The 16,749-nt window shown below is 44.2% G+C and overlaps 1 protein-coding gene across 1 annotated transcript in view; it reads right to left on the bottom strand.

The window, feature by feature from the left end:
* Positions 1-2,333: 2,333 nt before the first annotated feature.
* Positions 2,334-16,749, bottom strand: part of STARD7 (StAR related lipid transfer domain containing 7) — a 35,118-nt gene continuing 20,702 nt past the window's right edge. The window contains exons 4-9 of the mRNA XM_060786951.2: positions 16,527-16,576; positions 15,041-15,151; positions 14,834-14,916; positions 13,195-13,294; positions 12,963-13,047; positions 2,334-5,714 (exon numbers count right to left, since the gene is read on the bottom strand). Of these exons, the coding sequence (XP_060642934.2) occupies positions 5,524-5,714; positions 12,963-13,047; positions 13,195-13,294; positions 14,834-14,916; positions 15,041-15,151; positions 16,527-16,576 (620 nt within the window). The 3' untranslated portion in view covers positions 2,334-5,523. The remainder of the gene's footprint in view (positions 5,715-12,962; positions 13,048-13,194; positions 13,295-14,833; positions 14,917-15,040; positions 15,152-16,526; positions 16,577-16,749) is intronic.

Genomic DNA, 16,749 nt, shown 5'->3' with positions numbered 1-16,749 from the left:
TCGTATCAAAAAATCAGAAGTCGAACACTTCCCAAGCGTCTAGGACTGTGTGATGTATTTTCAAATGATGTGCGCAGATCCAAGTCAGGTGGCCTTTTGCAGTTGACAGATCATGATTTTGTCAGTATTTATTGTTTCCAAATGCCGTCTGAAATCTTTTGGCACGGCACCCAGTGCGCCAATGACCACTGGGACCACCTGTACTGGTTTATCCTAGTGTTTGCAGTCCGATTTTGAGGTCTTGATAGCGGCTGAGTTTTTCCTGTTATTTTTCCTCAATGCTGCTGTCACCTGGAATGGCGACATCAATAATCCAGACTTTTTTCTTTTCCACAATCGTGATGTCTGGTATATTGTGTTCCAAAACTTTGTCAGTCTGGATTCGAAAGTTGTTGTTGTTGTTATTATTATTATTATTATTATTATGTTTATTTATACCCCGTTTTTTCTCTCCTCAAGGTGACTCATAGGTAAACTGCAACTGGAAAAAGAAGAAGCTATAACTTCCCAATGGACGACTGTATATTAAGGTGCAAATATTGGCAGGGAATGAATTTGGGTCTCTCCTAGTCGCAAGAAGAAGGGGGAAAGCCATCTAAAAGTACCATCGCTGCTGGCTGCATTCAGAACCACCCTCCATTGCGGCTTCCTCAGCATCCGCCATCTTTGATGACGACTTAGGAAGATTGGTCCATGGGATTGAGCTACTTTCGGAGTTGGCGGGTGCCTTCACCTTGCACTTATTTTTACATATTACCAATCTATGGATTGTAGAGATCTTTAATCATAAGATTTTGGAGCAAAAGGTCACAGATCATGAGCTGTTGCATTTTTACTGCTATTCAAACTGGTACTTTAAGGCTTATATATGAATATATTATAGTATTAATATATTACTGATGTGCTGTGCTAATAATATATTGTATACACATATTGATAATGTTATAATGTAATACAATACTAATAATAATACCATATAAGAATTATATATTTTATATTACATGTAATATTACTAATAATATTACCGTACAGAGATACATTGGAGGGAAGGATACTAGAGACAAAGTTGAAGTACTTTGGCCACATCATGAGGAGACAGCAAAGCTTAGAGAAGACAACTATGCTGGGGAAAGTGGAAGGAAAAAGGAAGAGAGGCCGACCAAGGGCAAGATGGATGGATGGCATCCTTGAAGTGACTGGATTGACCTTGAAGGAGCTGGGGGTGGTGACGGCCGAAAGGGAGCTCTGGCGTGGGCTGGTCCATGAGGTCATGAAGAGTCGGAAACGACTGAACAAATGAACAACAAATACTAATATTGTGCTGTGCTAATAATATAATATATTTTATACACATATAATATTGATAATAATATTATAATATAATACAATATAATATTAATAATAATCCAAAATAATAATTATATATTTCATATTGCATATAATATTACTAATATTAGAGTATAGTGGTATAGTGCAATATAGTAATATATACTATAATATTGTGCTGTAATAATATATTGTATAAACATATAATATTGATAATATAATAATTATTATTATTATTTCAGAGTTTTATATACCGACCTTCTCACCTCTTTTGAGGGACTCAGACCGGTTTCCAACCATAAAAACACATACAATTGGTAAAAACATCATAGTTCATATTACAATAACACATTAAAACAACAAATATATCCAAAACTACAGTGGTCAGTCGTCATACTAAAAAACAATTATACATAATCTTCCATCCATGTCTTAAGGTGTTGTCTCACTCATCAAAAGTCTGTCTCCATAACCACATCTTCACCTGTTTCCTAAAAGTCAGGATAGAAGGAGCGGTTCTGATCTCCGGTGGGAGAGAGTTCCAGAATGTAATACAATATAATACTAATAATAATTCAATATAATAATTATATATTTCATATTATATTTAATATTGCTAATATTACAGTATAGTGGTGTAGTCCAATATGGGAATGTATGTTACTAATATTGTGCTATGCTAATAATATAATATATTGCTATTGTTTTAATGTTTATTGCTTGTTTTATGAGTTTATTTATTGTTGTATTTGTTATGCTGTTGTTTTATTGATGTGTTGGGCCTCGGCCTCTTGTAAGCCGCACCGAGTCCTTTGGGAGATGTTAGCGGGGTATAAATAAAGGATTATTATTATTATATAATTATAATTATAATATTTACATATAACTTGTAAGCTGCTGATTCCCCTTCGAGGTAAGATACAAATGTTGTAATAAATAAATAAATAAAATAAAAGCCTTAATTCCCAAGACGACATCCTCAAAAGGAAGGATCCAAAAGCCAGCTGTAACAGTTGTTACCTTTATTGGTTATTCGGTTCTCATAATAAAAAAAAATGTTAAAAGCATCAGTAGTTGTAGTCACAGGCCTGCACCGGCCACAAAAACAGACCCAAAAGGGTCCCACGCACAACTCCACCCTATTCCCAAACCCAAGTGTAACGTACCCTGAACCCGTTACCAAGGTGGGAAGTAGAGCTTCCTTGTTTTAGCACTGGCCCGTCATACTTTCTGCTCCCCAAAAGAAAATCACATGCTTAAACACACAGAAAAAAAGGTGGAAAGAGCCACCTCCTTGTTTACTGGCACAGAAGCGGTTTCCCTCCCAAAGATATTCAGACACTTTGCTTAAGGTTTGTTCGGATTTCTGTTGCCAGCAGACAGTGTGGCTAATGGGAAATTTCCCAGCAGCAGCTTGATTCAATGGGTACGTCCAACGGTTTATGGCGCACATCGTCACTTGGAAAAGGAAAATTCTCCCCATAGAATGCACTCAAAGGCAGTGTGCTTCTATCGCAGGTATGTCTGGAATGATTCCTCTCCCCTCCCAATTGGAGGGACCACCTCCAGAGATAGCAAGCTAAACCTCGCTAGTTTCTGTGGAAGGAAACCAACCCAAGGCAATAAAGAAACCCAAAAGTGTATTGTCGAAGGCTTTCATGGCCGGAATCACTGGGTTGTTGTGCGTTTTCCAGGCTGTTTGGCCATATCCCAGAAGCATTCTCTCCTGACATTTCACCTGCATCTATGGCTGGCATCCTGAGAGGTTGTGAGGTCTGTTGGAAACTAGGAAAATGGGGTTAATATATCTGTGGAATAATGTCCAGGGTAGGAGAAAAAACTCTTGTCTGTTGGAGGCAAGTGCCTGTATGTCGCTCACCGGAGCGACATACAGGGAGCACACCACCCCTCTGCTGTGTCAGCTCCACTGGCTGCCGGTTCAGTTCCGAGCTCAATTCAAGGTGCTGGTTTTGACCTACAAAACCCTGTACAGTTCCGGTCCAGTTTATCTGTCCGAACGTATCTCCCTCTACGTCCCACCCCGGAGTCTGAGATCATCTGAGGGGGCCCTGCTCTCGACGCCACCGCTATCCCAAGTGAGGCTGGTGGGGACGAGGAGCAGGGCTTTCTCAGTGGTGGCCCCTCACCTGTGGAACTCACTCCCGGGGGAAATTAGGACATCAACGTCCCTCCTTTCCTTCAGGAGGAAGGTAAAGACGTGGTTGTGGGACCAGGCCTTCGGGCAATCTGCTAACTAGATAAGGACAACCAGAGGAATAGGACTGACAGGACTGACAATTGTGGAACTGGAATTTGAACTATGAGATAGCGAACGCTAACCAGCAATAAGGAGCAATTGGTTTGTATTGGTTTGTATGGATTTTTATTGGTCTTATTGGTTTTATCGGTTTATAGATGTAATGTATAACTGTGGTTTGATTGCTAATCTATGCTATTTTGTTTTATTACTGTTGTATGATACAGGCATCGAATTGTGCCTTGTTTTTGTAAGCCGCCCTGAGTCCCCTTCGGGGTGAGAAGGGCGGGGTAGAAGTAAACCAAATAAATAAATAAATAAATGTTTCAATTGGGTACCTTGATTAGCATTTAATGTCTTAACAGTTTCAAGGTCTGGATTCTTACTGCCAGGCAGTATTGAGAAACTCTAAAATCCTAACAGTAAATAAAGAACATCATCCAAAACTGGGAAATATGGACAAGAAACAATCAGGGCCAGCTAATCATCTCGCAACAAAGGATTCCCCCAGGCAGTAAGAAGCCAAATCTTGAAACTGCTAGGCCATTAAATGCTAATCAAGGTGGCCAATTGAAACATTCACACCAATCACAAACAGACAAGAGTTCTTTCTCCCACCCTGGACATCATTCCACAGATATATAAACCCAATTTTCCTAGTTTCCAAGAGACCTCACAACCTCTGGGGGTGCCTGCCATAGATACAGGTGAAACGTCAGGAGAGAATGCTTCTGGAACATGGCCAGACAACCCGGAAAACTCACAGCAATCCAAACCCCAAAATGTCTGGGATGAATGCAGGCTGACCGTTGTGCAGCCCTAAGATCCAGCAGTTTGGTTGCTCAGCTTTGTTTCCTTTTCCTTTTCGTGTTTCAATACCTTCTGAACTCATTGCACAATCACGTTAAGGGGGAATCTGAACCTGTAACGTGTAAACTACAGTATTCCAATGCTCTCTGGAAAGACTAGCCAGAAGCACAGCCAACAGTGGCCACAAGGGTGGCTGGACTGATCGGAAAGTAAAGGAAGGGAGCTACTTTACAGCGCCACACATAAGGCCTTTCCCCTTCTAAGACACTAAGGCAGTTGTACATTTTGTCACCGGTTTACAACTACAGAGTCAAATAACCCCACACAGGTGCTGGTATCATAAACTCACGATAGTTGAATACCACCCATCCAAGGAGGAAGAGAACCAAGAATAAGGTTTTCTTTCCAGAGAGGAACACACAGAGCCAGAAGAGGGATATTTATGCCCAGGAGCCCCCATTAGGCCTGGTGCCACCTTCCACTGGTTTGAATAGTGCCCAAAGGAAAACAAGGCACGTTGGCAGCAGATAAAAGTCCTGGCCTAAGCAGAGCGCATGGGATTCACATGCCTGGCCCTCTTCCCCAAAGGATGGGGATCGTGCGGGCGATGTAGAAACAAGAACCGGCCCTAGAAATGAGCCACTTTTCGACTAGCTTCACTCAAAAGCCACGACCGTGAGCATGGCAGAGGCCCCCATAAGCCACAACATCTACAAAAGGTGGAAGGCTGACAGTTTTGCAAGGGTGCCCCCCCCCTCCCCACAAAAGGCATTGATCACGGTGAGCATCATGGCGGTGCAGGGAGAATGATTCCCCCTCCCTTCCTTGAATATGAAATCTCTCTCCAGCACATCCCCATCTGAAAAGAAGCTCACCGGCACAAGAGTGGCTGTGGAAACGTGCTTTTCAACATTGCTGAGCCTGTAGCTGAATGACTAACGGAGGCCCCTTTCCAAGATGGCACCAGAGAAGGGAGCGGCATGGGGCGAGAGGGAATGGAGCAGAGTCAGGCGGAGACTGGCTGAGCGACGGTCCGCAAGGCCTTCCTTTCATGGTCTTTTGTTCTTCCTAGGAAAAGCCCAGGGGCCAAGCGTCTTCGGATGCCACCTCCAAGGAGTCGAGCCTCCACTTTAAACAAAGTCTAGCTGAATGGGGGTACATGCCCCGTCCCGTTTGGGCTCCTGGTCGGGCACGCTGGCCTTCCCCTCGCTGGTGCCACACTCGATGGGCTTAGGGGAGGAGATATAGTCCCTCACAGCAATCTCCATGTTCTTGGCCTTCAGGGCGGCCGTGTGCAGCTTGTCCAAGAAGTCTGGCATCCCTGGGAAGAGAATAATAACAACAATAAACTTTATTTATTACTATTATTTATTTAAAACTTTTATATCCTGATCTTCTCTACCTCTGTAGAGAGACTCAGACCAGCTAACAGCAAAAATTCAATGCACGAATACATCTAAAAACATAATAAAATCACAATAAGTTAAAATACAGAGAGAATAAATACATATAAACCAAATCGCCAAGATAAAATCAAGTTCAACTCAGCCTGCGAATGTGGTCAGTAACTATTAGATTATTAGGTTCTTGTGGGTTTTTTCGGGCTATAGAGCCATGTTCTAGAGGCATTTCTCCTGACGTTTCGCCTGCATCTATGGCAAGCATCCTCAGAGGTTGTGAGGTCTCTTCCTTCCTGATTTCACATCTGCTTTTAAAATGTCTTTAAAATATTAGATTATTGGTTACATCCCGTTTAGATTACTGCAGCGCTCTCTACTTGGGGTTGCCTCTGAAGACTGCCCGGAAGCTTCAATTAGTCCAACGTGCGGCAGCCAGACTACTAACGGGAGCGGGGTACAGGGAGCATACTACTCCTCTGTTGCGCCAGCTCCACTGGCTGCCAGTCAGCTTCCGAGCACAATTCAAAGTGCTGGTCTTAACCTATAAAGCCCTAAACGACTCCGGCCCAATTTACCTGTCCGAACGTATCCTCTCCTATGAACCATCAAGATTGCTAAGAATGTCTGGAGGGGCCCTGCTCTCGATCCCACTGGCCTCACAGGCGCGGCTGGTGGGGACGAGAAACAGGGCCTTCTCGGTGGTGGCCCCTCGACTCTGGAACTCCCTTCCACTGGAGATCAGAACTGCCCCTTCTATCTTAACGTTCAGGAAACAGGTGAAAACTTGGCTTTGGGGATTGGCATTCGACAAATGAGCCATGATCCTGTGACATGGATGGATGACGACGAATAATGATTTTTGATGATGACTGACCACTGTAATTATATGATTGTATTTTGCTATTTTAATGTTTTAGTGTGATTTAGAATATGATGTTTTAATGACTGCTTGTAATATTTATGTTGGAAACCGGCCTGAGTCCCTCGAATGGAGGTATACAAAACCGCTAAATAAATAAATAAATAAATATTGCTGGTCTCAACCAATTATTTTGGGAATGCTTCATCCCATGCTAAAACAGTGGATGTGGCTCTTAATGAGACATGGCACATTATCACAGGGTGTCTGCGCCCTACACCACTTGAGAAATTACACTATCCAGCCGGTACTGCACCACCTGACATCTGCCGGGAAGTAGCAGCCGATAGTGAAAGGACCAAGGCAGTGACATCTCCAGCTCATCCCCTGTTTGGGTATCAGCCAGCACGTCAATGACTTAAATCAAGAAATAGATTTCTAAGATCTACAGAGACACTCGCTGGAACACCCCAGCAAGCGAGAGTCCAAAAGTGGCAGGCTCAAACCCAGAACCTCAATCAATGGCTGATACCAAATGAGAGACTCCCCCCTGGGAACACAGAAAACTGGGCGACTTGGAAGGCGTAACAGACAGTGCTCTGGCACCACGAGATGCAGAGCCAACCTTCAGAAATGGGGCTACAAAGTGGAATCCACGACATGCGAGTGTGGAGAAGAGCAAACTACAGACCACCTTCTGCAATGCAACCTGAGCCCTGCCACATGCATAATGGAGGACCTCCTTGCGGCAACACCAGAGGCACTTCAAGTGGCCAGCTACTGGTCAAAGGACATTTAATCAACTACCAAGCTTGCAAACTTTGTGGTTTTTTTGTTTGTTTGTTAAAAATGCAATACAGCTGTTTTGTTGCTCCTGAAAAAATAAATAAAATAAATCCCAAAGTCAGGATTTCACTAGCTTTCTGAAGGTCAGGAGGGAAGAGGCAGATCTGATCTCCATCAGGAGAGAGTTCCACAGCTGAAGGGCCACCACCAAGAAGGCCCTGTCTCTCATCCTCACCAGACGCGATTGCGAATGTGGCAAGACCGAGAGCAGGGCCCCTCCAGAAGATCTTAAAAACCTTGATGGCTCATAGGGGAGAATATGTTGTCCTTGGGAAGATACATTTACTACCCTATCTTCCCAAGGAGACTCAGGGCGGTTTCCAACATATAAGCCAAAACATTCAATTGACAGAGAGGAAAACCACAGACAAATTAAAAATAAACATCATAAAACATAAAACCTGCTAAAACATACACTTTTTTTAAAAAAAAACATTTTTTTATAGCTCCATCTAATGGGTTCAAAATACCAACGACCAGGATTAGAAAATAGACGTAGCCAACTATAAAAAAGGCCTGGCCAGGGGTAGTACAACAGAATATCAGTGGGCCGGGGAAGTGGATAAAATGCAGAACAGAGTACAGTAGAGTCCCGGTTATTTGACCTCCTCTCATCCAGTTATTCAACCTCCGCTTTAGCCTATAAAGCCCGAAATGTTTCGGTCCAATTTACCTATCCGAACGTATCTCTCCTTACGAACCATCTACCACGGTAGTCCACGCTCTGGTTACATCCCGTTTAGACTACTGCAACGCTCTCTACGTGGGGTTGCCTTTGAAGACAGCTCGGAAGCTCCAACTAGTCCAACGCTCGGCAGCCATGATTTTAACAGGAGCGGAGCGCAGGGAGCATACAACCCCCCTGTTGCGCCAACTCCACTGGCTACCGATCTGCTACCGGGCTGAAATCAAAGTGCTGGCGTTGGCCTTTAAAGCCCTAAACGGTTCCGGCCCAAGCTACCTATCTGACCGCATCTCTGCCTATGAACCCACCAGGACTTTGAGATCTTCCGGGGAGACCCTGCTCTCGATCCCGCTTGCTTCTCAAGCTCGGCTGGCGGGGACGAGAGATAGGGCCTTCTCGGTGGTGGCTCCTCGGCTGTGGAACGCCCTTCCTACGGACATTAGACTAGCACCATCTCTAATGGTATTCCGCAAAAAGGTGAAGACCTGGATGTTTGTGCAGGCGTTTGAGTAATTTAGTGCAATCTGGTAATGGAACATAGGAATTGAACAATGCACGACGAACCTGGACTACGCTTGGATGATGAGAAGATTGGGTACGGTTGTTTTTTGTAATAATTGTGCATTGTAATTGCTTATTGGTAATTTATGGATAATGTGTTAAGTCAATTGTTATATGTTGCATGGAACCACTGCTGTTTCTACTGTTTTTACTGTTTGTGAACCGCCGTGAGTTGCCTTCGGGCTTGAGATACAGCGGTATATAAGCAAAGTAAATAAAATAATAAATAATAAATCTAGGACGTTAAGATCTTCTGGGAAGGCCCTGCTCTTGGTCCCGTCTTCCTCGCAGATGCGTTTGGTGAGGATGAGGACAGGGCCTTTGCAGTGGTGGCCCCTCGACTGTGGAACGCCCTGCCTAGAGCTATAAGATCGGCTCCCTCCCTCCTGAGTTTTTGAAAAAAAAGTGAAAACCTGGCTTTTTGAGCAGGCCTTCCCAAATACGGCATAGCTAAACAGAATTATGGAACTACTTGATAATCCAATGGAATAACAATTTGACATGGAGACGCTCATGATAATGTTTTAAGGCTTTGTACGGTTTTTGTATTTTTTATATCATATGCTATTGTTTTTAACAGAATTTCTTTATTGTTTTTACTTGTTATAATTGTTGAGGCATCAAACTGTTGCCAATCTGTGAACCGCTCTGAGTCGCCTCTGGGCTGAGAGGGGCAGTACATAAATATAGTAAATATAGTAAATAAATAAATAAAAGACACTGTATTCTCTGATGCCATCATGTGGCCAATTGGAAACATTGCACCAAAACACCTGAAGGGGCCAAGTTTGCCCAGGCCTGATATAGTGGAAGACTTTCCTAATTTGTAACATCGTTTAACCTGAGATGTGAAATTCCACACAGGAAGGCAACAGGACTGAGCCACGTCTCTTGTCTAGTAGTAGTAATATTAGTCTTACCACCTGCTTTTTCTCTCTGAAAAAGAGACTCTAAGTGGCTTACAGTAAAACCAATACAGTACAATTTAATAATATAGGTAAAGATAAAAGGTTTTCCCCTGACATTAAGTCCAGTCGTGTCCAACTCTGGGGGTTGGTGCTCATCTCCATTTCCAAAGAAGGAGCCTGATGGAGGCTCCTTCTTTGAAGGCTTTTAAACAGAGGCTGGATGGCCATCTGTCTGGGGTGCTTTGAATGCAATTTTCCTGCTTCTTGGCAGGGGGTTGGACTGGATGGCCCATGAGGTCTCTTCCAACTCTATGATTCTATGATAAGCCGAAGAGCCGGCGTTGTCTATAGACACCTCCAAGGTCTTGCAACTGGCATGACTGCATGGAGTGTTGTTACCTTCTTGCCAGAATGGTACCTATTGATCTTCTCACATTTGCATATTTTTGAATTGCTAGGTTGGCAGAAGCTGGGGCTAACAGCAGGAGGTCACCCTGCTCCCAGGATTCGAACCTGTGACTTTTTGGTTGGCAAGTTCAGTAGCTCCGCAATTTAACCCACTGCGCCATTGGGGGCTCCAAACATTAAAATAGAATTAAATATTAACAGTATTAAAAATTTAGGTGTGGGTACCTTCCAGTTGCCTGTCGGCTTATGGCAACCTCTTCCATTTAATAAAGAGGGTTTGCCAGTTCTTTCAAATAAGGAAAACTCTCAGCAATATACCCTCAAAATGCACTTTACCATTGATTTAGGACTGACTGCGTTCCTTCATCTCTCCTTGAAAATTCTATCCCAGTTATATCCTACCTTGTTCATGACCAGCATTATTTTTAATTTTAATCTATTACATTTGGCCCGGCCATTGGTTTTAAAATGCTTGTGTGTTACTGTTGATTTATTGTGGGTTTTTTTTGTTATGTGACTTATATTAATTGTATTGCTTTGATTGTTTTGTTATTGTTTTGTTTATTGATGTACTGTGGGCTTGGCCTCATGTAAGCTGCACCGAGTCCCTTGGGGAGATGGTAGCGGGGTACAAATAAAGATATTATTATTATTATTATTACTAGCTGTGCCCTGCCACGCGTTGCTGTGGCCTATAGTAAGAATTTTCAAAGTTGAGGTAGATATCTGGACTATTATGAAAGAGAGGTCCCTACCTATTCCTTCCCCCTTTTCCTCCCCCTTTCTCTCCTTTCTTCCTTCTCTACCTCTTTCTTTCTTTCCTTCTTTCACTACTTGGTTTCATCCTTCTCTCTTTCCTTCATTCCCTCCCCCTTTCTTCCTTTGCCTTTCTTCCCTCCCTGTTTGCTTCCTTCTTTCACTTTTTATTTCCTTTTATTTCACCACCATCATAACAATAACAATAATGCAATGCATTGCCTCCGGGACCTGACACCTCTCCCATTCCCCCTAAAAGGGTCTCAGAGGAACAATAGCATAATAATAATAATAATAGAAATAACAACCTTTACCCGCCACGCGTTGCTGTGGCCAACCTTCCCTCTTTCTCTCCTTCTTTCCCTCCTTCCTTCCTTCCCTCCCATCTTTCCTTCTCCTCTTCTTTCTCTATCTCTTTCTTTCCTTCCCCCTTTTTCTTTCTTTTCTGCTGTCTCTCTTTTCTTTCCTTCCATCTTTCCTTTTCTTTCCTTTTCTTCTTCCTCTAACTTTCCTTCCCCCTTTTTCTTTACCTCCCTTTCTCTTTCTTCCTTCTTTCCTTCCTTCCTGTCTTTCCTAGATTTTGACAGGGCGGGAAGGAGCGGGGTGGGGTTTGGAGGTGGCCTGAAGTAAAAGGAGGTAAGATTGGGGCAGGGGAGTGATGGAGCGTGGGGTTGCGTGTGTGTGTGCGGCGGCGGGGGGAGTGATGGAGCGTGGGGTTGCGTGTGTGTGTGCGGCGGCGGGGGGAGTGATGGAGCGTAGGGTTGCGTGTGTGTGTGCGGCGGCGGGGGGAGTGGGGTTGCGTGTGTGTGCGGCGGCGGGGGGAGTGATGGAGTGTGGGGTTGCGTGTGTGTGTGCGGCGGCGGGGGGAGTGATGGAGCATGGGGTTGCGTGTGTGTGTGCGGCAGGGGGTGTGTGTGTGCGGGAAGCGGCGCGGCGGGGCTTGGAGTGGGCACGGTTTCCGCAGAGGGAACGTTGACCGGAAGGCCATGTGCGCGCGCCAGGGAACTTGCGGCTGGGCGCCAATGCGCATGCTCAGTTGTTTTGCCGTTTTGTGAGTATGTTGTTGTGTTGTTTTTCATTTTGAGTAGATATGTTTGTACCTTGTGGGTTGTGTTATGGGCATGGGAATTTTGGTTAAGTTTCGTTGGGGTTTTTTTGAGTTTTGTTGTTTTGCCGTTTTGTGAGTGTGCTGTTTTTCATTTTGAGTAGATATGTTTGTACCTTGTGGGTTGTGTTATGGGCACGGGGATTTTAGTTAAGTTTCGTTGGGGGATTTTTGAGTTTTGTTGTTTTGCCGTTTTGTGAGTGTGTTGTTGTGTTGTTTTTCATTTTGAGTAGATATGTTTGTACCTTGTGGGTTGTGTTATGGGCACGGGGATTTTAGTTAAGTTTCGTTGGGGGATTTTTGAGTTTTGTTGTTTTGCCGTTTCGTGAGTGTGTTGTTGTGTTGTTTTTCATTTTGAGTAGATATGTTTGTACCTTGTGGGTTGTGTTATGGGCCTGGGAATTTTGGTTAAGTTTCGTTGGTTTTTTTTTTAGTTTTGTTCTTTTGCCGTTTTGTGAGTGTGTTGTGTTGTTTTTCATTTTGAGTAGATATGTTTGTACCTTGTGGGTTGTGTTATGGGCCTGGGAATTTTGGTTAAGTTTCGTTGGGTTTTTTTTTAGTTTTGTTCTTTTGCCGTTTTGTGAGTGTGTTGTGTTGTTTTTCATTTTGAGTAGATATGTTTGTACCTTGTGGGTTGTGTTATGGGCACGGGGATTTTGGTTGTTTCGTTGGGGGATTTTTGAGTTTTGTTGTTTTGCCATTTTGTGAGTGTGTTGTTGTGTTGTTTTTCATTTTGAGTAGATATGTTTGTACCTTGTGGGTTGTGTTATGGGCATGGGAATTTTGGTTAAGTTTCGTTGGGGGTTTTTTGAGTTTTGTTTCCTCGTTGGATGCCCCTAACAAATTTATATATATAGATTATTATTATTATTATTCAAATATAAGTCTAAAGACCCTGGTATTTATTGGCAGTTCCCCATCTGAGTAATCGCTGGTGCTAAGTCTTAGCATCCAAGATCAAATGGTGCTTATTGTTTCTCTCAAACTACTTGCAATTCCTACTACTGCAAACCAAAACAAACCATTCACCCCATGACTCACCACTGGAGACCATCCAGTTGACACAGTACCGAGGGAACACGGTTTGAGGGTTGTCGCTGTAGGTGAGCAGGTAGTCAAAGCCATTCTGAGAAGAGAAACGACGTTAGTCCATCCATGCCAGGGCCTACCCCTACCCCTACAAGGCCCAGGTCCCTGCTCTCCCTCCCACACTTCTGACCAGCCTGGACTCTGACATAATGTCTCTCACACACAACAGGTTCCCTGAACTCACCTCGTCGAATGACTTGTGTGGACGGATGACCATCTGGGATTCATAGTTGTGGACACGGACAAATTCAGGATCTTCTGGGACACCGGGATGCTCTACCGCTCTGGCAAAGAAAAAGGAGAAGGGGACATGCGAGTCACAATAATTCACCACCAAGTCTCCCTACAGACAGCACTGTGGGGAAGCCCAAGTCAGCCATGCTCTGCAAACCATTGAAACAGGAGGAGAAGCCTGAAAACCAGGTGGAAAAACAGGCCCAACAGGTGTTTAGGATTTTCTGGCTGTTAGGGATTGTGGGAGTTGAAATCCAAAACACCTGGAGGGCTGAAGTTTGCCCATGTCTGATCTATAGGCATGTTTAAGTGTGTGGCTGTCGCAGCTCAGAGTAGAGTCACCTTGCTCCAAACACCAAACCAAACTGGAAGGGTTTGGTAGGCATTGACCTTGAGTTTTGGAGTTGTAGTTCACCTACATCCAGAGAGCACTGTAAACCCAACCAATGATGGATCTGGACCATACTTGCCACTGATTGGATTTGCAGTGCTTTCATTTGATTTGGCTCCCACAAACCACTGCAAACCCCACAAATGACAGACCTGGGCCAAAGTTGCCATACAGACCCCCTCCATGACCCACTTTACATCCTGGTGTGGTTTGGGGAAGGATGGACCACAAATGATGGGATTTTCAGTACCTTCATTCACATCCAGGGACTACTGCGACCCTCATGAATGACAAGCCTGGACCACACTTGGGAAACAAAACCCATGTGACCGACATAACAACTGGAGAGGTTTGTGGAACTGACCCACCTGCTTGGGAGTTATAGTTCATCCTGCACCCAGAGCACTCTGAACCCCATCAATGATTAATCTGGACCACACTTTGAACACATTGGTGACCAACAGAACATACTGGAGGTGGCTGTGGGGGGACTAATCCACATATGTGGGAGTTATAGTTCACCTTGCATAAAAAAAACACTTTGAACCCACTGAATAACGGATCTGAACCAAATATGGCACACAGACCCAACATGTCCAACTGTGAACACAGGCGGAGTTTGGGGGTAATTGCCCTGGGAATCTGGGAGTTGTGGTTCACCTGCTTCCAGAAAAACTGTGACCCGCAGTGATAGTGGACTGGGACCAAACTTGGCACATAGAAATCCCATGCTGCAAACGTTTGTGGGAATTGACCTTCATTTTGGGAGTTATAGTTCACCTGCATCCAGAGAACCCTGATTCCAGCCAACATTGGATCTGGACACAAAACCCAACATAGCCAATTGTGCATACAGACCTGATTTGGGGAGGATTGACCACAATTCTGGGAATTGTAGTTCACCCACATCGTTATGTAGTTTCTAGTGGGAACATTCATTAAAACGAGCATTTTCTAATGGCTGCATTCATAAAATAGTGTTACCCAAGCTAGTATTATATAAAAACTCTGCACCAGCAGTTAGCAATGGTCATTCCCTTGCCATCCTTCCATATCTCCAATATTTGGTCTGAGAAGTAAAGCTTACTGGGGGCAGAGTTACGCAAACAGCGATTTTAGAGATACCCAGCTTTTATGTGCATTTATATGTATTTCAACCACAACATATCCATTATTCCCTTGTAACAGGATTACTTACCGTGAGACTAGAACCATCAGGTTGTTGTCCCTGTCCACATTGTACCGGCGGACATATACGTAGTCCCGTGAGTACATGGGGTACTGCAGGTTGTTGGGGGGGAGGGGAGACAAAAAGAAGAATAGTTATGACTTTGAACTAGAGCAATACACTCACTGATGGAATATTACTAGAACATCCGACAGGAACTAGACAAAATGCACTCACCGGAAAGTGAGTTACCCAGTGAACAACCTCTGATCCAGTGTCTTGATCTCTCTCAATGACTTCCAGTTTAATGACCAGCGAGTCCCACTTCTTTCGATATTCGGTATCCAGCTAGAAGACAGGGAATCACAAAAGCTTACTTAGAGAAGCTGAGATATGTCGTCCCCTTGCCAAAGCACAAACTGGGAAGTAGCAGCCAATAGTGAAAGGACCAAGGCAAGGACATCTCCAGCTCATTCCCTGTTTGGGTATCAGCCAGCACATCAACGACTTAAATCTAGAAATAGTTTTCTAAGATCTACAGAGACACTTGCTGGAACACCTCGGCAAGCGAGAGTCCAAAAGTGGCAGGCTCAAACCCAGAACCTCAACCAATGGCTGATACCAAATGAGAGACTCCCCCCTGGGCACACAGAAGACTGGGCGACTTGGAAGGCGCTGAACAGACTGCGCTCTGGCACTACGAGATACAGAGCCAACCTTAAGAAATTGAATTACAAAGTGGAATCCACGACATGCGAGTGTGGAGAAGAGCAAACCACTGACCACCTGCTGCAATGCAACCTGAGCCCTGCTGCATGCACAATGGAGGACCTTCTTGCAGCAACACCAGAGGCACTCCAAGTGGCCAGCTACTGGTCAAAGGACATTTAATCAACTACCAAGCTTGCAAATTTTGTGTTTTGTTTGTTTGTCTGGTTTTTTTAATGCAATACAACTGTTTTGGTTCGCTCCTGACACAATAAATAAATAAACAGACTTAAATGAAAAAGGAATGGAATTTGGAAGGTACACCATGCAAAACTCTCAGGAGACTGGGGTATCCGTTTGAAAGAGGAGATATAATGGCCAGCAATGTTGGAGGCACAGAAAATGAGGTGTGAAGCACTACAGCAGTGTTTCTCAGCCTTCCTAATGTTGTGACCCCTTAACTCATGTTGTGGTGACCCCCAACCATACAATAATGGTTGGGGGTCATAGAATCAAAGAGTTGGAAGAGACCTCATGGGCCATCCAGTCCAACCCCCTGCCAAGAAGCAGGAATATTGTATTCAAATCACCCCTGACAGATGGCCATCCAGCCTCTGCTTAAAAGCTTCCAAAGAAGGAGCCTCCACCACACTCCGGGGCAGAGAGTTCCACTGCTGAACGGCTCTCACAGTCAGGAAGTTCTTCCTAATGGGTCACCATAATTGGAATCATAGGATTTGGTTGCATAATGAAAATAAACAGAAATCCTGTGCCAAGATATATCCCAAGTGAGTACCATGAACTCCTGCCACCAGGGCTGTTGCTCCCACTTTCAGATTTGAATCTGAAAAACCGCTCAAGAGAAACCCTTTTAACAGACATCTGAAAAGCACAGGAAGAACAGGTGAGATCCAGGAGCTCCCAGAATATCGGAGGAACCAGATATTCCAATTCTGTTCAACTCCCGTAAATCATTCTTCCTGGGAGGAAGAAGGCGAAGAGCACCAACACTCACCTGAACATTGAAAAACTGCCTTGGAGTTATATCTGTGTATGTCCCAAAGACTGCAAAAAGGAAAAAGAAAAAGAGGCAAATATGACGACAAATTGTTTTCTCAAAGAAAGGCTGCACTAAGATGAGGTAACATGCAAGGAAATACCAGTCCCCTTCAACCACTCTTTGTCCATGCCTGGTTTAAACCAACAGCTTTGCTTTCTCCATATGGGCAAAATGGCCA

Source organism: Anolis sagrei, chromosome 7 (genome assembly GCF_037176765.1).
Source record: "Anolis sagrei isolate rAnoSag1 chromosome 7, rAnoSag1.mat, whole genome shotgun sequence".
Taxonomy (NCBI): domain Eukaryota; kingdom Metazoa; phylum Chordata; class Lepidosauria; order Squamata; family Dactyloidae; genus Anolis; species Anolis sagrei.
This window is presented reverse-complemented; position numbering and strand designations above follow the sequence as displayed.